The sequence below is a fragment of the Pyrus communis genome, chromosome 5 (assembly GCF_963583255.1).
Source record: "Pyrus communis chromosome 5, drPyrComm1.1, whole genome shotgun sequence".
Lineage (NCBI taxonomy): Eukaryota > Viridiplantae > Streptophyta > Magnoliopsida > Rosales > Rosaceae > Pyrus > Pyrus communis.
The window spans coordinates 5472062-5498728 of NC_084807.1; the positions used below are offsets into that span (position 1 = coordinate 5472062).

General features: G+C 35.2%; 2 protein-coding genes across 2 annotated transcripts; both read right to left on the bottom strand.

Annotated features, from left to right (window-relative positions):
• Nucleotides 1-950: 950 nt before the first annotated feature.
• On the bottom strand, nt 951-5360 carry LOC137734989 (non-specific phospholipase C3-like). The gene is made up of 4 exons (XM_068474335.1): nt 4444-5360; nt 1935-2344; nt 1604-1774; nt 951-1428 (listed from the first exon to the last, which is right to left on the bottom strand). Exons 1-4 carry the CDS (start codon nt 5070-5072, stop codon nt 1094-1096), a joined length of 1545 nt encoding a protein of 514 aa, XP_068330436.1. The 5' UTR covers nt 5073-5360; the 3' UTR covers nt 951-1093.
• Nucleotides 5361-8304: 2944 nt separating this feature from the next.
• Nucleotides 8305-11285, bottom strand: LOC137735412 (non-specific phospholipase C3-like). The gene is made up of 4 exons (XM_068474836.1): nt 10590-11285; nt 9509-9918; nt 9158-9328; nt 8305-8808 (listed from the first exon to the last, which is right to left on the bottom strand). The coding sequence occupies exons 1-4, from the start codon at nt 11237-11239 to the stop codon at nt 8474-8476; spliced, it is 1566 nt and encodes a 521-aa protein (XP_068330937.1). The 5' UTR covers nt 11240-11285; the 3' UTR covers nt 8305-8473.
• Nucleotides 11286-26667: the final 15382 nt, after the last annotated feature.

Here is a 26667-nt window from a genome sequence, read left to right on the forward strand (position 1 = left end):
GTAGGTTATTTATTATTTTTTGTTACATATTTAATTCATCGAACTAAATTTGTACCAACAATTTGCCTAGAAACCCAATAGTGTCACGGCTACATACCCAAGCCAATATAGAATATTTTGTAGATCCTATTCAGTTGCAATTACAAAATAATTTGATCATCTCCAAATCAATAATTATATCACATAATTAGGGTACGGAAGCTTATGTCAAACCCGTATTGTAATTATCCGAATGTATATGATTCAAGGGACAAGTGTATGGAAGGTCTTCCTAAATCACACTTGATACTTTGGCCAAATAATTTGGAATCATATCGTAGAGTATTCTCCTTCTCTTGCTAAATGTTAGAGATCCCTTATTTTATGTTCACATGCCTCTATGAATACGTTAATGACTCTGAAAATGCATAGAACACATTATTGGTGGGATATGGTCATGTTGCATCATCAATTAGCCAACGACTTATACACAAGACAACCATGGTGTCTCAGGTTAGAGGATTACTTGCATTATTGCAACTCTTAGAATTTACTTGCTTGACATGCAAGTAGAACTCTATGCAAGTACTCTCATTTGATCAGTTACCTATACACCTGTCTCAGTGTCTCCACATGAATAGCTTGAGATAAGCCATCTTCCCAATTGAGCAAAAATAGTGTGTACCAGTCTTTCTAGATAATTAGGGTCCATTTGATAACAATTTAGTATAAAATAGAGCGACAAAGATTTCACCAATCCAGCTTACTTGGATTGCTTCCTCTATACTTTCTCCACGGACTCATTGTTCAGACGTATAACAATTAATGAGACAGTCTTAACAAGTGAACTTGCCCTTTGGTGAGATCAGTTTGACTAATCTAGTTATCCTAAAAAATTTCATATTACGATTGACTTTTAGAGCACATCCACTAGCAGTCTATATAAAGTATAGATAGAGATTCAAGCACGAACTAAAAGGATTTCATTATTAAAAGACATGCAAATAAATTCTGTTGTGAATCGTCTTTAACAATTTTTTTTGGCATAAAAAAACCTCACGACTCATTAGAATCGAAAACCCCAAGAAACTGCTCCAAACAACTTGAAATATCATCAGTTATCACAAACCAAACAAGAAAATATCTTTTGAGCAAACGACTTGGATGTTGGTAGTGTCGGTGATGTTGCACAGACGATAATCTCAGATTCATCCGTTCCAGTTTTTCTGGCTTTCTCACATTCATCTGAAAATGTCTTAAACGCTCCTTCCACATATTTGAGAGCCTCTGAAACAGTTATGTCCTCCACCAGCTTGTCAGGATATGTATCCTTTCTATGGTCTCCATTTATTGCCGCGGCCAATTGAATTAGTTCTTCTTGAAAATCACTCATTTTTGTCCCATCTTTAGATGCAGCCTCGCGTAGTTTCACCGGGTCAGGCAAAGTAACTGCAATGAACAAATTAAAATGTATGGTTGCGATAAATCAGATAAATATGTTCGATCCCACATTACAGTGGAACTCACATACATATAGGAAGAGGAATGTTATATATGAGCAACTCATACAATAATCATAGGTAATTAAAACACTAGACATCGAATCTTTTAATTAAAGTTTCACCTGGACAATCAGTTCTTGGGCTTGTTCTACTCAGGACACCCTCAAAGGTTCCCGCCCAAGCGTCACGCTTAGTCAGAAACTCTTTGAGATTGAAAATTTTCTTAACAGTTGCAGGAATTGAGGAGTGCTCAAACTCTGATGAAGGATATGGCCCTGAAGGCCCATGCAACACTGCATTTTCAATAAGTATGAAAGGTAGTGTATGAGTAACGTTATATTCTTCTTTTCAGTTAATAAACAACAATGTTAGATCTTACACGTCTCAGTTCAGTAATAATCGTAGCAATATGGTTATTAATTATGATACAAATAGTTACATTCTTCAACTTACCTGTTCCAGGTTCAATCCATGGAGAAATTAAGATGGCTGGAACACGAACACCAAGACGATCGAATTTAAAGTTGTATGGCTCAGGACCAACGATATCATCCGGACTAGGAACATCTGTCACAGGTGTTGGAACATGATCATAGAAACCTCCATGCTCGTCATATATTATAATGAACAACATTTCATTCCATTGGGGACTTGCTCTTAGAGCTTCGTACACTTCTTTTATAAACTTCTGGCCTTCAGAGACGTCATGAGATGGATGATCATCGTTTGCAGGCATTGATAACACATCGAAGAATCTTTGCTCCACCACCACATAATTCGGTAGCTTTCCCTCCTTACAATGCTTCTTGAATTGTAGATCAAACTGATGGAAATTGTCGATGTACTTCAATTTTCTTAGATTCCTGCCATTTGTAAATTAAAATTCAGAACATTGCTCAACTACTGTGTACTTTCTCTCGTAGTTAGAAAAAATGCAAAGCTTATATTGGTGACCTTTTGATTTTTCAGTCCTCTAAAACTGAGATGACATCGTTTTGCCAACAAAAAGTAGGTAGGCAGTTTGTTTGTTTTGTTAAATGACATATAATTTCAGCTCAATCGAAATCTTGTTACATCATTCAAATAGATATGATGATGTTGCATGGTGTTTATTCTTAAATGTGCTAGTGACGGTGGTAATAACGTACATACATGTTTCCCTTATCTCCATATGATTTCACCATGAGTTGGCAAATAGAGAAGTAGTCAAACTTTCCGGTGCGAGAATTCCTAAAAAAAATGTTACTCTTATTACATATTTGTACTATTTTTTCAAATAGAGATGAACTCACGTATATTGGTGGACCCTATCTCTATTAAAGAGAAGATATAAATAATGTACAAATATATGATAAGGGTATCATTACTCAATTCTTAATACTTTAACATCACTTCCCCACCTGTATGATAATATATAATCATTTTATAAATGTACATGTGAGGGCTGCTTACTAAGAAACTTCAACCATGCAATATGCACAATATGTGTGTCACAAAATAAAAAAAACAAAAGACACATCAAAAGTATAAAGGCAATATGATAATAATCCATGTGAGTTGTGCGACAAAAAATGTTATAATATAGTCCAATGTAACATAAACGACGCAGAGTTCCAATCCGTTACTCTGCTATTTCAAGTCAATAGTATAATGTTATTTATAGTTTTGTTTTCACATGTTATCTTATTATTAAATTATTAAATCGAACATCATCTCACAATGAACTAGATATTTTTATATTTATCGATGGTGGGGCAAAGTTATAGATGATTGTTTTTTTCTCAACCAAAAACAATTTAACTTTTCCCCTCCACTAACCACTCATTTTGGGAATATTTTACCGGCCAAATAAGGACAAAGAAATATTAATATGCATGTGTTAAAACCTTGAATTTGTATTGATTAATTAGCCTTTCCAACTAGTGAATAGAAGAGATAAGGTCAAGTTATGTAATAATTAATTAAGGGACAAATAATCAGACAGGGTGGGGGACCATTTAGGTGGAGATATGCAAATTGGCTTGCATGTTCTTAACATGAAACCCGCTAATTATATTAAATAAAAATTTGCTGAGAGAGTTGACAAAGTGGACCTAGCTATTATTTGAATAACATGGTAAGGCAATCATATCGATAAGAAATTGTAGTAGGTCCAGTAATTGAGTGTCCTTTATATTAAGAAAATTGTAGTTGTTGGAATGGTTGGCCACTTCTCTAAATTATCATAAAAATATAGCTTACTTCATGAAAATAAAAAATTCCAATCTCGATCTTCCTTCTTCCCTTTGATTTCTTATGTACAAAATTGAAAAATCTTTCTAAAAGAAAATCGAAATAATTAACTGATCATATTGTCTTCACAATCTGTACTGTTGTAGACTCCAAAACTCCAACTTGGCATACGCCTTAGGAAATCCATTACTACTTTTTTCTTTGACTCTTAAAGAACCAAAAACAATCAAATAATACGGGATAAGATTTATGCTGCAAATCATTATTCCTCAAGAAACTTGAATTATATTTAAATGTTAGATTTTATTTTGTAACCTTGAATATGTTAAAGGCATTAATTAAATATTTTAATCACTTGTGGATGAGTTAACAGACAAGTACTATTCGAGGAGGTTTTAACAACTTCCCCGTGCGTCAAACCTAACATAGAAGGAGCAACCAAAATTTCTAAATATATTTGGTCGGTTTCAAGAAAAAATTCTCGACATTTTCGATCGATTGGTAAGCACTACATTGCCGTGACCCATTATGATTTCACAAGTTTGAAGAGGGTTTCATGAACTAAGACAATAAATGTGTTGATAGTGTAATCTATTTTTAAACGATAAGTGAATAATTATTATGGATTTTCAGATAAATTGAATGGATAATTTTAGTTAATGGATGAATCTAAACGAAAATTAATTCATTGTTTTCAAGAGGAAGGGCAAAACAATTTGAAAGTTTTTACCTGTACAAAAGAGTGGACGGAAAGGACTGAAAGTAAATCCCAAAAGAAAAGCCCTCCTCGTCCAACGACTGAAATATGGTCTTCTGAGGCAACCCTTCAATTAGCTTCTGATTATCATTCCCCGTCAACCCATGCGACGTCGCTGAGTGGATGTACTGCCGGTTCGGCTGCGTCGCAGCGGGCACCGACGCAAACCACCGGTCACATACCGCAAACTCCTTCACCAGCTCCCTGTGAACGGGGACGTTTTCGGGCCTAAAACCATTCATCACGGTCTCAGCTAAACCGGTTTGTGTTGTTTCAGCGTTTTGAGCGAAGCCGTTCATGGTAGGAGGTAGGGTTTTGGAAGCGGAGGCCTCGGTCCACGGCTCGCCGAAGACTTGCTCGTACACAGCTTGGATGGAGTGGCCGGGGTCCGGGTCAACGTAAGCAGAGTTGTCGCGGAAGAAGATTTGGGTGGAGTTTGGGTCCGAGGTGGAAATGGGGTTGGATTCGGAGCCAGTGACTCCGTTGATTTCGGGGTTTATGGACTTCATCCATCCCAGTATGTGGTCGAAGGAGCGGTTCTCTTGGACCAAAACGACCACCGTTTTGATGGGGCTGCTGCTGCTGCTTGACTCTGAAACCATTGTGGTGGTGGTGGTGGTGGTGGTGGTCCGATCGAATGTGGTGGTTTGTGCTTTGGGTTACTTGGGAATACAAATATATATTGTGTAAATGTTGTTAAGCTTACGTTATGATCATGTGATAGTTGTTATATATAGAGAGAGGAGAGATGGTCATGGATTTATGATATTGAAGAAGCTTAGGTTGGACTTTGGAGAAACATTGAAGAAGCTTCGGTTGGGCTTAAAAGAAGGGTAAAGTTGATTGTATAAAATAAAGTACAAACTTTCGAGTTCTTATAACCACTAATGAGTTTCAATTGTAATGAAAAGTTACTAAAGCTACTTCCTTATAATTAGAACAAACAGAAAGATGTATAACTAAAATTTAAGAGTGGGTGAGAGGGGGATGGTAGAAAGAGACAAGGGCTTAGGTGTTTGTGAGAAATGTATTTCATCTTCCGGCTTTTATTTATAATAATTATGATGAGTTTTTTTGCCTTACAGGAAATACAAGGTTAAGTATCTTCAAATTCTATTGGGATTCCTATATTAAGTTTACACTTATTAGTTACAACACTCCTCCTTGAGTGTGTACAATTTAAGTAGTCGCATCAGGTCTTCATAATTAGGAGATGGCGGTTGTTGTCTGTTTTTGCCTTCTCGGCAGACACAATAGTTGCATTCACGAGTCTCTTGATAGGGGTGCATATAAAAAGATAATCTCACAAAGACTAGCTACAATAAACCTAGTGGGACAAACTTGTAGTCTAAGGAGAAAAATGTGAGATAATGCACGTATGTCGATGCTTGACATCTTCAGAATGTACACAAGTGTGTGACCAACCCAGAGTAGATGCATCATCAAAACCTCATCAAGTTAGCAAAAATTCAATAGAAAAAATACTCCTAATCTAAGTGAAAAAATGTACAAGGCCATGTGAGTATACTTCATTCTCCCTGAGAAATGAAAGGGTTTGTATGGTTTGAAGATTTAAATTTTTACAAAACTAATTAGCCATGCATATACATAATAAGTAGAGACTATGAACAGCATGCACATAGTAACAGTGGGAGCGACAAAACTAGTAGTAATTAACTATACAATGGAAGCTTGTTAACTTATATGCACTCAAAAACCAATCTTTAACCATGAAATTCAATGCCTAGTAGGTGGTGAACCAAAACTCAACTCAATTTTACAAGAAAGAGGTGAGAATTCATTTACCTTTGTAGATATCTCTTTCTTGAGCAAAGGATAGTCTCCTAAGATATGACCTTCATTCCTAGCTTCTTTGCTCCTTAGATTTGTGTTAGAATAAGAATCTCCATGAGCCACCAAGGTAGGTGGCCTCTAAGTCTCTTCACCAAGCTTGGTTTGGTTAAAAAATGAGATAACCATGGAAAGAGAGGAGTGCTACTAATCTCTCCATGGTGGCCAAGTTTTGTAGAGAGAAGGATATAAAATGGTGGCTCTCCATCCTTCTCTTTGCTCTCCAAAACCCCTAGGATGGAGCTATAAAATGGCTTATATAGGTGAGTCACATGTGTGGAACCCCAACCATTTTGCTCCCCAAACCGGCCATATAGTATAGGTGGGCCTTTTGGGCTTTCACACATAAGTTGTCATGCACAACTTGAGTTACAAGCCCAATAATGGGTCAAGGCCCAATAGACCTAGGAACTCGAAACTCACTTTTAAGGCCCAATACAGCGTCTAACATGCGTATAATTGATTAACTAATTTAATTAATCTCATATTCTTCTTAAGTTTTCCAAAACTTAAGCTTATTCGTGTACGAGCCATTAGGTTCTAATTAGCAAGGTAGTTAGTGATTAGAACTCTTACTAATCGATTGTGAATTGAAACTACTTTTCAATTCTCCCTTTAATGAAGATGAACAGGTAGTAAGCCTCAGGGTTTCCACACGCCATGATTGACATCTAGCAGTATGTCATGGCTACCATCTAGCAGTATGTCATGGCTACTTAAGCTAAGCAATAGGTGGATAACCTATTCAGTTGAAATTATAATGCAATACGGTTCTTCTCTAAATCAATATTTTTGATCACATTGTTTAGTTGATATTTTATTCATATCTACTATCTAATATGATTCTCCTTATCTATATAATTTTCGTGAATGTGATTTGGAAGGTACTTCCTAAATCATATTCATGAGCTATGGATAGAGACTCTTGAATCATATCATAGAGTATTCTCTTGCAATGGTTTAAGGTTACGGAACTCTAATTTTACACTCACATGCCTCTGGAATCATGAGTTTGCCAAGAAGGAAATAAAATTATATTGAAACTTTGTAAATTTGACACCCCCTCACGTGGGACCACGCATTAAGGGAGCCACAAGTGCAGGAAATCTTCACTAATATGCTAAAATTAACGGCAATCTTTTCAAAAGCGTAATAAATCACAATCTACCAAAACTAATGCCTCTTTCCGAATGCCTAACTAGAACTAACGTCAATCTTTTGGAAAGCCCAACTAGAAACGCCTCTTTTCGAAAGTCCAACTGGACGTTTGGAACTAACGCTAATCTTTTCGAAAACCTAATTAGTACTAATGTCTTTTATCGAAAGCCCAATTAATAAAGCTCTTAATGTGTTGGAACTAACACTTTTTTTCAAAAGTTCAATTGGAACTAGTGGTAATATTTTTGAAAACCCAATTAAAACTAACGCCTCTTTCTAGAAGCCCAGTCACCTGAGCTTTTTTTTCCTTACAATTTTGTTTCTTCCTCAAACTCAAAAACAAACCAAACACACAAGAACAAATAGAGGTGGTGTGGTGACAGGTGGGAGTAATAACAATAGAAGTTGCAGAAGATCCTGCAGTAGTATATTCGGTTTGCAATAAAACTCAAAAAACTACATGACAGGAAACAGATCCTACCATGAATTTTCTTCCCCTAATCTCTTCTCCATGGCAACGAAACCACAATTTTTTTCTTCATGACAGCGAAAACTATTCTTCTTCTTCATCAAAAAATAGAAGAAAATATTCACCCTCAGGTTCATGGCATGTGGGTGCAGTGCACGAAGAAAATTAGCTTCGTGCACCCATAGGGAAGCGCTCACAGCAAAGTTCAACCAACAATCAAACTCTGCTGTGATACCAAGTTAAAAATAAAGGGTTTAAGTAAAATTCAGAATTCTCTAATAATCTCACAAACTTCGGAATCCAACTTCTATATTTTATTCTTCTCCATAAGGAGTTATTTATAAGAATACAATGGAGCAATAATACAAAATAAATAAAATCAAACCTTTGTTCACAAGACTAGGAACCTATACCAAATTAAATCAAATCAAATCACTAATTATATTAAATCTATAAAATACTTTTCTTTTATTTTATGTTTTCCAACAGAAACATGTGTCGAGATAAACCCTAACAATCGGGACATCAGTGATCACAAACCACACAAGAAAATATTTTTTGAGCAAACGACTTGGTGGAGGGCGGTGTAGGTGAGGTTGCACAGACGACAATCTCAGATTCATCTGTTCCACTCTCCCTGGCTTTCTCACATTCATGTAAGAATTTGTTAAATGCTTCTTCACAATATTTGACAGCCTCTGAAACAGTCATGTTCTCCACAATTTTGTGGGGATATATATCTTTTCTATGGTCTCCATTTAATGCCGCAGCCAATTGTACTAATTCTTCTTGAAAATCACTTACTTTTGCGCCGTCTTTAGATACAGCCTCTCGTAGTTTCGTAGGATCAGGCAAAGTAGCTGCAATTGATAAACAAAATTTTAAAATAAAAATGTGGGAGGAGTCAATGTATTATGATATATAATGTTTTAGAGACCACATTTTTGCCTGTGAACGTCACATACTTTATGATGTGAATGTGTCATTTAATAATTCCTAATAAATGTCAATTGTATATATGAATCACTTGTCAAATGTGGTATTAACAAGAAATATCCCACGTGCTATGTATGTACATGCGAGGCATATATATTCTGGAAAGGTAGATAAGAACTAGAAAGAGAGAGTAGTGCGAGAAAAACATTTACTTGGCATTTTTATAATTAGGTATGACGGTTGTTATCAAAGCTTAAAATTATCAAAACTCACCTGGACAATCAGTTCTTGGACTTGTTCTATTGAGGACAACGTCAAAGGTTCCCGCCCATGCATCACGCTTTGTCAGAAACTCTTTCAGATTGAAAATCTTCTTAACAGTTGCTGAGATTGAGGAGTGCTCGAACTGTGACGAGGGATATGGCCCTGAAGGCGCATGCAACACTGCAACAATAAACAATCAATACATGTTATATAGCATGTCTCACTTTTGGTGACTAACTATAGGATGTTAATCAGATCCTTGATGGAGGGGATCCGTGTAAGTTGGTCGTACTTTTAAAGTTGTAGTGAATATGATGTAACTGTTATAGCATATATAACTATTATTGTTTGAGTTATTACCTGTTCCGCGTTCAATCCACGGAGAAATTAAAATGGCTGGAACCCGAACACCAAGACGATCAAATTTAAAGTTGTATGGCTCGGGACCAACGATATCATCCGGACTAGGAACATCTGTAACAGGTGTTGGAACGTGATCGTAGAAACCACCATGCTCGTCATATATTATAACGAACAGCATTTCAGGCCATTGGGGACTTGCTCTTAGTGCTTCATACACTTCTTTTATAAACTTCTGGCCTTCAGAGACGTCGTGAGATGGATGATCATCGTTCCCAGGTATTGATAGCAGATCAAAGAACCTTTGCTCCACCACCACATAGTTTGGTAACTTTCCCTCCTTGCAGTGCTTCTTGAATGTTAGATCAAACTGATGGAAGTTTTTAATGTACTTCAACTTTCTAAGGTTTCTGCAATGTTAAGCAACATTCAAAACGCGGTATGAGTGGCGTGTACTTCTTTAGCTAGAAAAACTGAGTGGCTCTTTCCTCTTTGGCAATTTTCTATTTTTCAATTTTTCTAATTAAAGATTGAGAAGCAAAACACTATGCATTTCTTTTCTAACAAAAAGATCAAAATTAAATTATGAAGGTTGTTATTGCAATCTAAAAAAAATATCGTCTTGCACTCACCGCTTATACTATAAAATAATAAGAAGTGTAAGGCAATCATTTTTAAAGAGAACTTTTTACGGTACACGTGTACTAATACACCACCGTTCTCGTGCAAGTCTATGCAAAACCAATTTTTTAAGAGTAATAAATCATTGTGCACCAGTACACGTGCACGGTAGAAATTTCCTTTTGGAGTGACAGATAAATTAATGTACATGAAGAGAAGAGACAACCCAACTTATGTAATAGGACAAAATAAATTTTGTTGGAGAAATCACAACAAGAAATCCTGTTTTCTTCTTAGGGTATCTCGGAATAAAAAAAATAAAAAAAATGAAGTGCGAATATTCTAGCATGCGGTTCGTTGGTACAGAAAACAAAACAAAAATAACAATTCTTGTAATTAAGAACTAGGTAATAAACTAAGTTCTGAACCTGAAATAAAAAAGGAAAGAAGAAATTGGTACCTATACAAAAGGGTAGCAGGAGGGTACTGATAGTAAATTCCGAAAGAAAAGCCTTCTTCGTCCAACGACTCAAATATAGTCTTCTGAGGCATCCCTTCAATCAGCTTCTTTGTATCGTTGCTCGTCAGCCCATGCGACGTCGCAGAGTGCACGTACTGCCGGTTCGGCTGCGTCGAAGCCGGAACGGACGCAAACCACCGGTCGCACACCGCAAACTCCTTCACTAGTTCCCTGTAAACTGCGACGTTTTCTGGCTTAAAACCACTCATCACCGTCTCAGCTAAACCGGTTTGTGTCTTCTCAGCGTTTTGGGCGAAACCGTTCATTTTCGGAGGTAGGGTTTTGGAAGTGGAGGCCTCCGTCCACGGCTCGCCAAAGACTTGCTCGTAGATGGCTTGGATGGAGTGGCCGGGGTCAGGGTCGACGTAGGCAGAGTTGTCGCGGAAGAAGACTTGGGTTGAGTTGGCGTCAGAGGTGGAAATGGGGTTTGATTCGGAGCCGGTGACCCCGTTGATCTCGGGGTTTAGGGATTTCATCCATCCCAGCATGTGGTCGAAGGAGCGGTTCTCTTGGACCAAAACGACCACCGTTTTGATGGGACTGCTGGGTGGAGGAGTTGCAGCGCTGCCGCTGCTCGATTCGGAAACCATTGTTGTTTGGTGGTGTGTTTCGGTGGTTGGGAATTCTAGTATTGTGGGAAATATTTTGTTGGGGTTACGCTTTGTATGTGACAATATATATGGTTATATAGGAGAGAGAAATGAAGAGAGATGATGTTGGACAAGTTTCTGGTTGGACCATACGGAGAGGAAACTTGGAAAGTGTGAGAAAAAATATATGGTTTTATTTGGATAAGACAGGCTTGGGGGGGTACGTAAACTTGTGTTTCACAAGAATTCATATGAGCGTGAGAAATAAGAAGTTGAAATTGATGGTCCAAACATTAGGAATGCAAGTCGATTGGTTGAAGTGATTACTTGCATTAATCAGATTAATTCTAAAGTACGTGATTAGCATGTTAAACACGTACAGAAATGCGATATAGTGTAGGATATTCTTTTCTACATTTTGTGTGGTCAAATGTGTATTGCATGATAATATAAGTTATGAAATTTAGGTGTACAAGTTATGCTAACGAACAGAGAATATGCTATGCGTGTAATATTACTAAATTGGCACAAGGAGTTGTATTGGCCAAAGTAGCTAACCTTAAAGATCAACAAGAAACCAATTCTATTGAGCTTATCATGAATTAAAAGAATAATGTACACTAAGAGATCAAAGAATATGTTTATACAGAGTTTGTCATTCACAAAAAGATTAAACTTTAACTTTGAGAAAATGTGAATTTAGACCCAAACAGAAAGAAAAAACTTAAATGGGCCTTTACGAGCCTCTAATATATCTTTTATACGATGACTAATGCCCCAGTTGGTCCTATACATGTGACCCGCTATCAAAAAAAGAATTGCAGTAGTTAAATGATGGAGTGTAATATCAGTCAACTATAGACCTCAAGTCATACGAATAGAGAATGTTTGAGGGAAGACATAAGAGATTAGATGGTTGAATCATTGATTATACAATAGGCTCATATAGTGTGTCAAAAAGCGTACATCTCCCATAGTGCGTCAAAAAGTTTATATGTTGACCTTAAAAACTACCAAGCCTACGGGGTGTGCCAACTCATCGGCCGAGCTCGACCGAGGAGTAAAATGTGTTGATGTTGCGTTGAGGGCGTTACTGACTTCTTGATCTTGTGACTGCGGTCGAGGAAGGAACACATCTCAGCCTTCGGGTTCTAGAGCCTGAAGACAAGGTTGCTAGTCTTGTGAAGTTCACGAATTGTCGGTGCCAGGTTCGGTCACGGTGATTATATTCGTAAGAGTATAAGCACGTCTAACTAGTACCAAACTATACGGACACAAGTACTCAAAAGAGATGTGTGTCTTGATGGTGAATGTCGTTCAGCCATCAGAATGCCGAACTCTAAAACTTACTTGTGAATATCCAATCATAAACAACTCGGCGTTCAATGTGCCGAGCCCAATAACTTGTAACACCTCACTTCGCCGAGAAGGCTAGTGAGATGACCTCTACCAACAAAGACTCGAAAATCCTTGTCAGCCGAGACTTGGATATGTGATCAGTCGACCTTCGACGCAATGCTGTTTATCCAAACTGAAGGTGCTCTGCGGTCGACTGATTCTACAACAACAATGCTGTTTATCCAAACTGAAGATGTTCGCCGGTTGCCTTCACAGTGATGTTTATCCAAACTGAAGATGTGTCGACGAAAAAGGAAAATAAAAATCACAAGGTTGTTAAGAGGTTTTTCGCGTTGAGCGAGAGTTTGCGCAGGGCAGTTTGTGTGTTGAATTGGAGAAGCTTCAATAATGCACTCCCCTATATATATATATATATATATATATATAGCAACGTACCTACTCCTGGCTGAACCAGAGTTGTATTCGGACTAAAACTCCTAAGCCTAATCTGATTAAGATTCGGCCAACCCGAGTTCCAATAGGTTTCTGAACCAAGCTCCATAATGAACCAGGTTCACTCCCGTCTCCTCAACGTCTTCAACTCTTAAATATCCTTGTTGTATCAGGACTCAACTTATTCACTCTTATCTAGATCAATCCTTCTTGCAATAGGACTCGACCGACCTAATTGGACGGCTTGCGACCACTGGACATCCCATAGCATTAGTGGAAGAGCATTGGGCAGAACATAAACCTAAGTTCAGCCCAATAATATTATTTTGGGTCCAAATAGTACTGAATGACACTTTTTAACATATATTTTGACACTATTTTGTAAGGCCATTTATATTCCAACAATCAAGCCGTCTATCTTTTAAATTTTATTTCAAAGATCATGTCTATTAAAAATCACCTAAATCCAAAACTATATAACCATTGAATTAAATGAATCGTTTTAGTATTTCTTTGTGAAACCGTGTTTGTCTCTTTTTTTTACTACACATTAATGTTTTAATGTTTCAAAATTTGTCTATTATTTTGCTAAGATGATGTATGAACGACGATCCTTGCAAATGAATGTCTTATTGTCTTAGTATTTCTTTGTGAAATCATATTTATCTATCTATGAATAATAGAACTACGACACAAGAAAAAACAATGATATTGGATTTTAGAAAGAAAAAAAAAAGAAACATATTTGCCGTAGATAATAACCGCTGAACATCTTGTTGCTGCGGGTGGATTAGTCCATTAGGTCCTTTTCTCCTCCCATGAAACAACATAGTTGAACAGAACAAGATAAGGCTGGTACTTTTGAAAGGCCTTTTTCTTTTTTTGGTGCGTATAGTACAATAAAGCACTATAAATGTAACGAATCGAACAACTTTCATTAAACAAAACATGTTTCAAATCACATCTAATTCTCTAGTCAAGATCTAATACATCTGAACGTCAACATATTAGTTACGATCATTGTAAAGCATGTCAGCTAATTTATAAAAAAAACAGCATAGAACTCACTAATTATATATATATTTTTAGGGTAATATTAGGAAAACTAAATTTGTAGATAAAATTTACAAACTAAATGATATGTCACCAATATAAATAAGCAGGTCTATCAACGCTTAAGTAATAATTCAATCATCAACTTTCTTTTCATTTAGTTTACAGTTTATACTAAGAAATTATGGTTGAAATTAACAAACCAACCCTAGCATTAGCATATGATATAAGAAACAGAACACTAACGTGGAAGGAAGCAGATCCTCTCTGGATAACATCTGGAGCCCAACAATCATGATCTTTAAAATTTGATCATACAATCAAAAGCAGAGAACTTACTAAAAACTTTTGAAAGATATAATAATTTTTGAACGATCAAATTTTAAAAGCAATGATTATTTAATCTTTGAACTCTGAATGCATAGATCCAAAAGGGATCTACTCCCGTGATCTGACAGTTAATCTTAACCAAGTTGTTTTCAAATTAGAAAATATGGCGTAGGCCATCACATCCACAAATTAATAATGATATATTTACCCAATGAAACCAAACTGAGATGAAATCATGATTCGTCACCACCATTAGGGGTGGTTCAGTATGGGATACCATACCGAAACTAGTATTCCGAATCCCAAATCAAAATTTTTCGGGACGGGAATTTGAAGACCAATCCCAAACCAAATTTTCAGGAATCCCAAATTTCGGGAATCCCGAAATATTTTCGGGATTTTGGGACAAATCGGGAATCCCAAATTGAAATATGAAATTATGAATTGTTCTTCAAATATATAATTCAAGAACACATTCATGAACTAGGAATTTCATTTCATTCACACTACTATTTAATTGAACACTGGCATGCCTGACTGTTTTTATCATAGTCAAAATTCAAATTAATTAAACCCTTTTTGCAATATGTTGAGAGACAAACTAATCAAGCATTCTAAAATCATCAGCCATGGCAGCAACAATAATAAAATCCACATGAATATCAAACAAAACATGAAAAATATGCAAGGTGTAGGGCATTTCAGGTTGCAGAGCATGAATTAGAAACTATTAGTATCAATTATATAAGAATAATATATATAATAATTAATATTATATATTTTCGGTTTGGTATGGGATTCCCGAAATATCGAGAAGCCAATCCCGAATCCCATACCGAAATTTTGGGATCGGTTCGGGATAGCATCCCGAAAATTTCGGGAATTTCGGTTTGGGAAATTTTTGGTTTGGGATTGGGATTTTTTCGGTTCGGTTCGGGATTTTTGGGAATTTTTTCCACCCCTAACCACCATCGTTGTAGCTTGTACGTTTCTGTGGGCAGGTGAAGAGGCTGTGGGTATAAACCATGTGTCTATATGGTTCCTCCCGAACCCTACTTGCACTCTGGACTGTTATATTGGGGTATCTCTGGCTTACTGACGTCGGCAGACCTTTTTTTGGAGGGGCTAGGCTCTTTTGGTTGTATTGTACTTCGAATCACCCACAAAGGTTGTAGAAAACTTTTGCCAATGCTATGTTTCATTTCGTGGTATGTTTTATGGAAGATTTAACTATATTTCGCCGACGTCAATATCGTCTTACGCCATAAACTTCATTCCCTTCCATCGACGTTTCCTTTTTCAAAATATTCATACATCGTGTCCTTGTCACCCCAAACTTTTTATTTCGAGAGTGAGGACCAAAATAATAGTATAGATATAGAGAGAAGTGCAACAACTTGTGAAGTGTAGAAATTATAAATTATGTTTAACATTATGTTTCAATGAGGAAAATAAATTTAGAATTTTGATAAACTTCAGAATTTTGAAATTACTATGCACTAATTTCCTTGTTTGAATACATAAATATAGAAATTTCAAATGTCTTATATGAATTCATAAACATAGAAATTTAGAATTTTGTTTTTCAGCAATGCACCATTTTTACTTTAGTACTAGTTTAAGATAATCTTATTTCTTATCTCACGTACAAGATCAAGATTGAGATTATCTCATTTTAAGTAGTACTCTGTTTGAGCAAAGTTCTAATTTTGCTTTATAAATATAATTGACTTCCAATTGAAAACGTTCCAATTATGCTAAAAAATAGTCAATTTGAAAGTGGAATCTTGAAGTTCTTGAACATGACCAAGTTTTACACTCAATTTGCATTCAAGAATAAAAAACAGTACTAACGATCTATGTCGAAATATGAAATTATTCATTGATTTAAACCAAATTTTTTTAATTTTCTACATAACGTAAATTCAACATTACACACTCCATTATCCAAACATCCTTATATTACAAAGACAAACTAGTAACAATAATACTTTGCACCATTCTATTATGCCAACTGAAGAAGTTCGACGTAAAGAGGGTGAGTTAAAATGCATGCTTAAGGAGGAAGAGGTGTATTGGAAGCAAAAATCACGAATTCAGTGGATTTAGGAGGGGGATAAAAATACTAAGTTCTTCCATGCACATATAGTGAAACGGCGTCACTGTAATAAGATATTGGGTTTGGAGAATGCTCAAGGGGTTTGGTGCACTGAGCTGAGTCAGGTGGATGCGATTGCAGTAAACCATTTTCAAATCTTTTTCTTACATGTAGTCCGAGAAAGGTTCTGGAGATAACAGATTGTGTGGCGGCTAGGGTTTCGGATGAGGACACGAAAAGACTGATGCAACCAGTAACGGAGCAAGAGGTGAGGTACACTATGTTCCAAATCCCTGCTGATAAGTCACTTGGACCGGATGGGTTTACTGGTAGTTTCTATCATGAATACTGGGATGTGGTTGGTAAGGATATCATGGATATGGTAAAGGCATTTTGGTTCTCGGGGAAACTCCTATTGAAATTGAATCACACTCATCTTGTTCTAATTCCGAAAATTGCTAGTCCTCAGAATATGTCTCAATTGCATTAGATATCCTTATGTAATGTGGCTTATAAGGTGATTGCTAAGCTTTTGACCAATCGTATGAAGATGGCTATGCTGCACCTTATTAGTGCAAATCAATCGGCCTTTGTGGCTGGGAGACAGATTCAGGATAATATCTTGGTGGTGCATGAGATATTGCATTCTCTTAATCACCAATGTGATGGGGATGAGGTTTTCGTGGTAGTGAAGTTGGATATGGCGAAGGCTTATGACCGAGTTGAATGGTTTTATTGGCAATGATGGAAGCCTTGGGGTTTCCGACTGAATTTTGTCATCGAATTGCAGAGTGTATCATTACAGTCACGTATAGTGTACTAATTAATAGAGCGTCCACTGGTTTTATCCAACCACAAAGAGAGTTGCAGCAAGGGGATCCTATATGGCCGTTTCTGTTTCTACTTTGTGCCGAGGATTTCTCGACATTGCTATGACGGAGGGAGGAGCGGGGGGCTCTCCATGGTGTGCGAGTGGTTCATGGTGGGATTTCATTATCTCACTTATTCTTTGTGGATGATGCTGTAATTTTCTGTAAGGCCGAGGAGGAAGAGGTTCAAGAGGTTATGGATTGTTAAAGTGTTATGCGGACGCTTCTGGGTAAGTTATTAATAGGGAGAAGAGCTCTTTGTATTGTGGGGCTAATTGCTCGAGAAAACGACGGAAGAGACTTGCTATTTGTACTAATATTGAGGGTCGAGAGGACTTTGGTAAGTATTTGGGGATAAATGCTGATTTTGGCTCATCGAAAAAGGCGATGTTTGAAGGGGTTCGTGAGGCTTTGGAAGGGAGAATCAATGGGTGGGCCGATCAATTTTTGTCCCCAACTGGAAAAGAGGTTCTTATTAAAGTGGTGGCTATGGCATTGCCAAACTATGAGATGTCTTGTTTTAAGCTTCCGGTAGGCCTTTGTAAGGAATTGGAATCAGCTATAGCCAAGTTCTAGTGGAAGGGGAATAAGGATAAAGGCGACATGCATTGGATTTCTTGGCAAAGAGTGAAACGAAGGAAGAAGATAGGCAGGCTAGGGTTTAGGGATTTATTGTCTTTTAACCTAGCTTATTTAGCAAAGATTGTTGGCGCCTTTTGCATAATCCGGATATGCTGTTGGATCAAATTCTTAAAGCAAAATATTTTCCAGATCGGTCGTTTATGGAGGCTAAGTTGGGGAGAATATCCTCTTGGGGGTGGAAGGGTATCATTCAGGGGAGTCGGATTCTGGAGAGAGGTATAAGAAGGCGGGTTGGTTTTGGTCAGAGTATGCGCATTAGTAATGACCCTTGTTTTCCACGGCCTCATACATATAAAGTTCGTTCGAAACATATTGAAATGTCGGTGATGGTGAATGCACTGATTGACGTGGCGCGGGGAGCTTGGAAGGAAGACCTTATTCAGAAGTATTTTGATGAGGAAGAAGGTAATATTATCCTGGGGCTGCCAGTAAGTTTAATGGGGTGTCCGGATAGAGTTATATGGCACTATTCTAATAATGGCGCTTATACGGTTCGTACAGGATATGGAGTTGCTATAGAGAATGAGGAAAATGGGGAGCTTGGGAGGAAAGGGAGGGGGGATGGAGTCGGAGGGATGAGGGTGACCATTGCTGGATGGATATTTAGAGGTTAGTTGTTCCAAATAAATTGAAGTTTTTTATCTGGCGATGCTGCAACAATTCCTTAGCAGTGCGGATTAATCTCTCTCGATGCCGAATGCAAGTGGATAGTACATGTGTTATGTGTGTTGGAACTTGTGTTATGTGGGACTGCCAGTCCCACATCGCCCAAACACCTTTAACACTACATCTTTATAAGTGAGTTCACTCACTTATAACTTGAATTGAATTAGGTTAAAACCATGGACTTTGGGCCTTAGACTTGAAGGGTTTGGGTGTATATATTAAATGTCAAAGATAGGCTTTGGCCTTGGGGCTCTTAGGCTCGGATGGACGAAAAACACAAGTTACGTTTTTGATTTTTTGGATTCAGTTTTTTCCAAAAGGATAAAACTGATTGAACAGTTACGTTCAGTTTTTAAAAATTGATTGAACAGTTGCATTCGGTTTTTTTAAAAAAAAACTGATAAGCATGAACGGCTGTATTAGTTCAAATTATGCCATTATATATATGGCAATAAAATCAGAAACTCATCATCAATTTCATTTTTACCTTTCTCCATATTTCACAGAGAAACGCTCAATCAATTCGCCAAGAATCCAAGTTCGTGTGTAAGAACTTGGATTTGATAGTTGTATCCTGCAAGATAGACGTCCATTTGAACTACTGCACTGGTGTAGGGTGTATTTCTGTCTTAGGAGATTGCTACTGCAAACCTCTATCTTCCTAACCAAGTCAGTGTTTTGTGGTTTATTAATTCAGTTTTATTAATTGTTTATATTGTAAGATATTGTATCCTTGTGAAATTTCTATTCGAAATAAACTGTGCAATTGTTGTATAATATATACTTAACATTTGATTGGTTCTAACAATGTGTGGAGCGGCGGAGGAGACGGAGCACCACTTGTTCTTTGAATGCGCGTTTAGTCGTGTGCTATCGTACTGTTGCTCCTTGCAACTGGGCATGGTGCCCATGGCAGGAAGGGACTTCCGAGAGTATTGGCAGAGGCTATGTGCTCGTTTTCGTGACAACAATAGACAAGAGGAGCTGATGCAAGAGTGTGTTTTTGTCATGTGGAGAATCTGGAAGAGTCGGAATGAAATGGTCTTCAATGGACTGCTGGTTAATCCCATGGAGATGGTGAATTTGGTTAGGCAACAAATTCTTGAATTTAGAGCAGGCCAATATAAGAAGAGGATAAAAGCTGGCTGCGGTGAGACTGGGAATGCAGCAAGCTTTGCGGGTCAACGGGTTAGATGGAAGAGACCACCTTATGGGGTGCTGAAGATCAATTGTGACGGGGCGTGGTGTGGGAGGACTTACAAAGGTGGCTATGGGTGGGTGCTGAGGGATTTTGCTGGGTTGTTGCAAGCGGGTGGTGGGGAAAGATGATTGCTCTTCAATACTGCGGCAATGGCAGAAGCCGCTGCGATCCGTGCAGCATTATTGATCTGTATTGAGTTGGGATGTGAGGATGTGGAGGTTGAATCGGATTCTTAGGTGTTTATTCGAATGCTTACTGGAGAATATGTGATTGATGCTACTTTGGAATGTTCTATTCATGATATTGGTTGTTTGGACAAAGAAGGTCGAACTAATAAACCATCGAACGAGGGTATTTAAGCACCATCGAACGAGGGTATTTAAACGAAGGAAACTCAAATTCACTCTCGTCGTTGAGATGAGAAAGCAATTAACTCATTTGTTTATACAAAGAAGGTCGAACTAATAAACCATCCCTAGGGGCATTTTGATATAAGTGCCTGAGTTTTCAACTTTATAGACTAAACATTTGTTGGTTTTAGAGATTTAATTAAACATTTGTCCTACAAATTTAGAGTCTCATCTATCATAACTATCATTTATTTGTAGCAAAAGTACAGATCTTACCACTGCCTAAATTCTTCATGTTAGGAAAAAAAAAAATACAAAGATATTGAAACAAATTTCCTACAATCTATCTCCCTTGATTCCCTCTAAAGATGATTATACAAAAAAAAATGATTATATACAATTTATTTAGGAATAAAATACCCTGCCGTTTGATTTTTTTTTTTCCTTTCAATGAAGAAATAAAATACCATTTAAGATATTTGTAGTACTCCATATATAATTTTTGTAGTAATTCATATAAGAAAATAACATCGAGAATAATACAAATGTACCAATAAAAAATATATGTATGAAAACAAACCTACTAAAACCAGAAATAAACAACATTGAAGAACAAAAGTAAATGTACCGATCAACAATATGTATAATATTAATCGTACCCATATGATGCTAATTAAATGGTACAATCCATAATATATACAAAAAAAATCGTAACAAAATCTTGAAAAAAACCTATCAATCAACAAGAACAAAACTAAACGTACCAGAAGCTACAACCAAACGTACCGAAAGTTGAAACTAAACGTACGAATCAACGATATGTACACCCAAAAATTAAAAATAAACGTACCAATCAATACAAAACCAATATATAATAACCAACAATAAACGTACCATTATCACTAATAGACAATATGTACAAATTCAAATGTATACAAAATAATTATCTAACAAAAAGTATATACTAAATAATAAACAAACAAAAAAAAAATCTAAGCGTCCATCATTTCAATAATTTTTTCAATTTTAGGACAAAAAAAATATTTTGAACGAAAAAAAAAATTAAAAGATATAATTGGATAAATATGTTGAGCGAAAAACCAAAATTTTCTCCTAAAAAAGAGTCCACAACTCCTAAAATACATGAATAAAAAATAGCCGGATAAAAAAAATTCTCTCAACTATTTAGAAATCAATATGTAAAATTTTAATTTAAAAAATACAATTATTATTTTTAATTTAAAACATAAGAAATACTGATGTGGACTAATGAACCAAAGCGCCTTGATCAAAATTCTAAAAAATATGGATGTTTAATAAAAGAAACTCAAATTTTGAGCGTTTAAATCTAATTAACTCTTTCAAATAACCAAGATGGTGGTAGAATTTTTTTTTTTTTTTTTAATTTTTCTTTTGGGTTGTGCTACAATTCTACTTTCATATGGTGGTATGTTTTTATAAAATTTAACTTTGGAAGCCACTTAGGTACTAGGGTTAATTGTTATTTTTTATTATTTATAAGTGAGATGTTTTAGGTTTGATTCTTGTCAAATGTGAATTTGAATCACATTATTGCTAGTTAATTGTGAAGCTAGGCACACCCCCTTCCTCGTGTAGATCATATCATTTGTTCAAAAAAAAATAATTTTACTGTTGTAAAGATTCATTAGATTTTATTTACAAGATTTAACCGTTAAATTTTTGGACCACTCTATGCGTGGTACGTATTATGAAAGAAAAATTATTTATTTTATTTTAATTTTTAATTCTGTAAAAATACATGAATGAAAATCTTTTGTGCTTTGGCGAGAGGAGAGAAGGAAAGTAGATTGCTCTTTGCAAATTAAAGATTTATTAATGCTTATGAAGGTGGATTGCTCTTTTCTTTCTAATACGACCGAGAGAAATGCCAGTAGAGATGAGCATGCAAAATTTAACTTATGCTGGGAGATTGCACAGATTCAAACGAAGAAAATTATGCTATGATAACATGAAAAAGCTTGTGGGTTAATTCAAACCAAGAAATTTAGTTTTTATCTACATGTAAACCATGAGGCAGGTCCTAAAAAGTTTTAACATAAGCAGGAGGGATTCGTAAATCCTGTATCTCTAAGCAATAATTCCAACACTATAAAAGCAATTTTTTTTTTTTTTTTTTGTTTTTTTGGATAGAAAATTTGTTTAGGCTCGCTTAGTCCATATAGTCTAATCTTTGAAAATGAATGGGAAAAAAAATAACAACAAATGAGAGCTTGTTGTAAAATTGGGTAAATGACCACTTAATTTGACTAAGAATAAAAGAATGATAGTCAAGGTTGTAGGCTTAAATAGTATAAGTGTACCGAAAAGGAACGAAGATTAACAAAAGTTTTTGCGAATCTCTTTCTCATTTTTAGATGTGTACCTTGATAATGGGATTTTATTTTTGTCACTTTACGAAAATTGAGAATAACTATGGTTGTAATGGATATATGCTTTCAATTAGTGCGTTTGTAAAGTTTGAATTCCAACTATTTTTCTCCTATGCTAGTATGAGGCCCTTTCACAAGTGAAGTGCTAGGTTTGCCATTGTAGGGCTTAATTTGCCACTACGTATTCAAATTTTTAAATATTATTTTTTATTTATAAATTATATTAAAAGAATAAATAAAAAATACCTAACAGCTATTTTTACATAGGTAAAATAAACAATTAAATTATAAACTTATCTCCTTAAGAATTCCATGAAAAAGATAAAGGACATTCAAGTCTTCCTGCCTACAGGAAAACAAATAGGGTAAATTACTGTTTGACCTCCTAAACCATTATCCTAGTTGAAATTGACCTTCTAAACTATTTTTTTGATAAATTAACCCCCTGAACTATTCAAAATTAGTCAATTAACCCCTTGCCGTTAGATTCCGTCCACTATTCCGTCAAATTCAAGAGCAAATTAGTCTTTTGATCATCAAATCTTACTTGTCAGTTATAACCACAAATAAAATATTGACACATGGACACAAACTAATTCAAAAACTTATAGCATAATAAAAAACATAAAGAAACCACACGTTTACATAACGGACCATTTCATACTGTCATACACATTATTATGTGCCCACATGTTATAATTCTATTGGTTGTTATAAGTGACATGTAAGAAATGATAATAAAAATATTAATTTGCCCTTGAATTTGACAGAATAGTTGACGGAATTTATTGACAAAGGGTTAATTGACTTATTAACAAATAGTTCAGGATGTTAATTTACCAAAAAAATAGTTCAAAAGGTCAATTTCTACTGAAATAATAGTTTAAGAAGTAAAACAGCAATATCCCCAAACGAATATGATCCAATATTTTTTATTTTCGAATTATGATTTAATTAATCTAAGAGAAGCTGTGTTCTTGACGGATCTATAAGAAGTTGAAATTGTTTCGGGGGAAAAAAAAAAAAAAGAAGTTGAAATTGTAATTTTTATGGCTCCCTCGTCTCCCTTTTCTTTGTAAAATGAGACATCACTTTTTTTTTTTCATAAATAAATCCAACATATATAGGTTTTGAAGCCCTAGTGTGGTGTGAGTATTTGTGGGCTGCTGAGGTCTATCTTAGGGGCCCATATATTGGGCTTCACCTAAGCTTTTACAAAGCTCTATTTGTTGATCATGTTGGGCTTACCAACTCAATCGGGATGTCCTATCATATAATTTGACCTTTTTTTCCCCTCGTTTTTGCAAGTCAAATCTGAAAAATGAGTTGTGATTGTTTACTAATTACTACCCACTACTTAGTATTACGGTCTAGTGGTATTCATTTCACTTGTAAATGAGAGGCTTTAGGTTCGATTCTAACCAATGGTGAATTTGAAGCACATTATTGCTAGCTCATTTTGAAGCTTAACCCACTCTCAAACTCCCTTACTGTAGATAGTATCATTTATTCAATAAAATTAATTACTACCCACCTCTTAAGAGGTTAGGGTGTGCTTTTACTTATCCAAGGTCTTAGAGCGTGTTTAACGGAACATCAATAGAGGTGGTAACAAACTTGTAATTATGACTTATTTTTAGTACAAGTTAATCACTTTAATGTCTTGCTTAATTATAAGTCCACGCTATAAGGTTCGGTTTGTTTGTTTGTTTTTTATTCAACGCACCAATTTTGTTATTTTGTTTTTCGGCAATGCACCATTTTTATTTTATCACTAGTTTGAGATAATGTTATTTCTTAACTCCTGCACGAGATCAAGATTGAGATAATCTCATTTTAAGTAGTACTTCACTGTTTGAGCAAAGTTGTAATTTTGCTTTATAAATAGAATTGGCGTCCCATTGAAGATGTTGCAATTATGCTAAAATGTAGCTAGCCACACTATGAAAGTAGAACTCATATCGTGAATACGAGAGTAAGTATTCTACCATTGTTAGAAATTTAGAAGTTATAGTCATTGTGCTATGAACGTTTTGAAAGTGAATTTCTTGAATTTCTTGAACATGACCAAGTTTTAGTGTCAATTTGTATTCACGAAGAAAAATTAGTACTAATGATCTATGTCGAAAAATAAAGGGAGACTTTGGATGCGGTTCTTAGCTATGAAAATTCTTTGACTAAAACCTTGTTGGCTTTCAATTTTTTATCCAAGTTCCTGAAATTAATGTGATAATTTATTTCTATGTACGTTACTATATTTTTTTAAATTAAAAATTGAAATTTATAGTTGTTTATATTAATGAGATTTTAAATAAAAAACCATAATTTGTGGGATTAAAAATATTAAAATTTAAATATATTTGTGTGTGTGTGTGTGTGTAAACATGGGTACATTCTTCAAAATCACAAAACAAAAAAAAAAAAAATATATATATATATATATATATATATATATTAGGCTTAATAATATTAGTAAATTTCTTCGATTAAACTTAACATGGATACATTCTCAAATCAACCAAAAAAAAAAAAATGTACCCATATAAGTTTAAAAATGGATTAGAAAAAAATTGAATAGATTTTATATAAAAAAAATGGTACATTTTACCTATAACAAATTGGTATATTTAAGAATGAGTACTTTTTAAGATTAAAAATTTGAAAAAAAATTACATGAATGGTACATATAATTTGCATGGGTACATTTAGCAAAATTAAAAATGGGTACAAATAAATAAAAATATATATGGGTACAAATACAAATAAAACTTTATAAAATATGGGCACAAAAAGAAATTAATATATGGGTACAAATTAAAACTGAAATAAAATTGGAACAAATTAAAAAAGGGTTGCAAATTAAAAATGGGTACAAACTAAAAATAAAAATATACGATAAAAAATTTAGCCATAAATATAAATATACTAATTGTAACATTTTTAACATTAAATGAATATATTAGAAATAAAAAATATTTTATTATTGAAATAATTAATGATGTTATTAATACCAAGGACTTTGATCAAAAAATAAAAATGAATAAGGTTTTAATCAATGAGTAGTAAAAGGAAGGATAAGAACCTAATTTCTCCAAAAATAAAATTATTCATCGATGTACACTAAATTTCTTTATCATGTTATTTTATGATACTGGTTTTACATTTTTTTTCATTTCTAGTTAGCGGCTGAGATTGTTACATCTGACTTTTTAATCCACATTACTAACACCGTTTGTTTTTTTAAAATCAAAAGTATATGGAGAAAAAACTAGTTTTCAAAAGGATGTGAAATTATTTGAGAATAGCAGTATTTGCTGATGCCCTGTCCATATCAGTAGTTGAGTGCCTTGAGACTCTAATGTGTTATATTGGTTCCAATCTAATTCTACTCTTTCTCGCTTGAATATGATGATATTTTAGAGTCCAGATGTTTCAATTCTATGGTTTCAACTCAACCAAGTCATGATTGATTTCGTGGTGGTTTGTGATTCCTTTTTATGCTCTTCCTCAACGAAAATTCTAGTGTATATATATTGACGATGATGTACATTCATGAATTTAACGATTACGTGTGCGTTCAAGAATTTAACAGAATTTAATTGTTGAATGCGGTCCCTTCAAACCTTCATGCTTATGGGCACCACTCAAAGATGGATGGGGCAAAATTAGGCAACCTTCCAAGCCTTTATTTCTAAGGAGCTTGCCCCAAAAGTCAGCCTCTAGACCTAATGGAACCAATTTGGACTGATTTCCTAGATTTTTCGTTTACGCTTTATTTTTTCATATTTTTAGTCGACCTAACAAAAGAGCAAATGATGAAGATTCCTGACCAAAGGCGAATAATCATATATATGGGGACAATTCTTATTTTCACAAGCATTTGTACTTACTGTGCCATAATATAAAGAACTATAAAACAAATGAGTTCAAGAGTATTTAGTTTATGTTTTTTCCAAGAATAATAACCATGTAGTAATTTTTTTTATTAAACAACCGTCATTTATAAGATTTGAATCA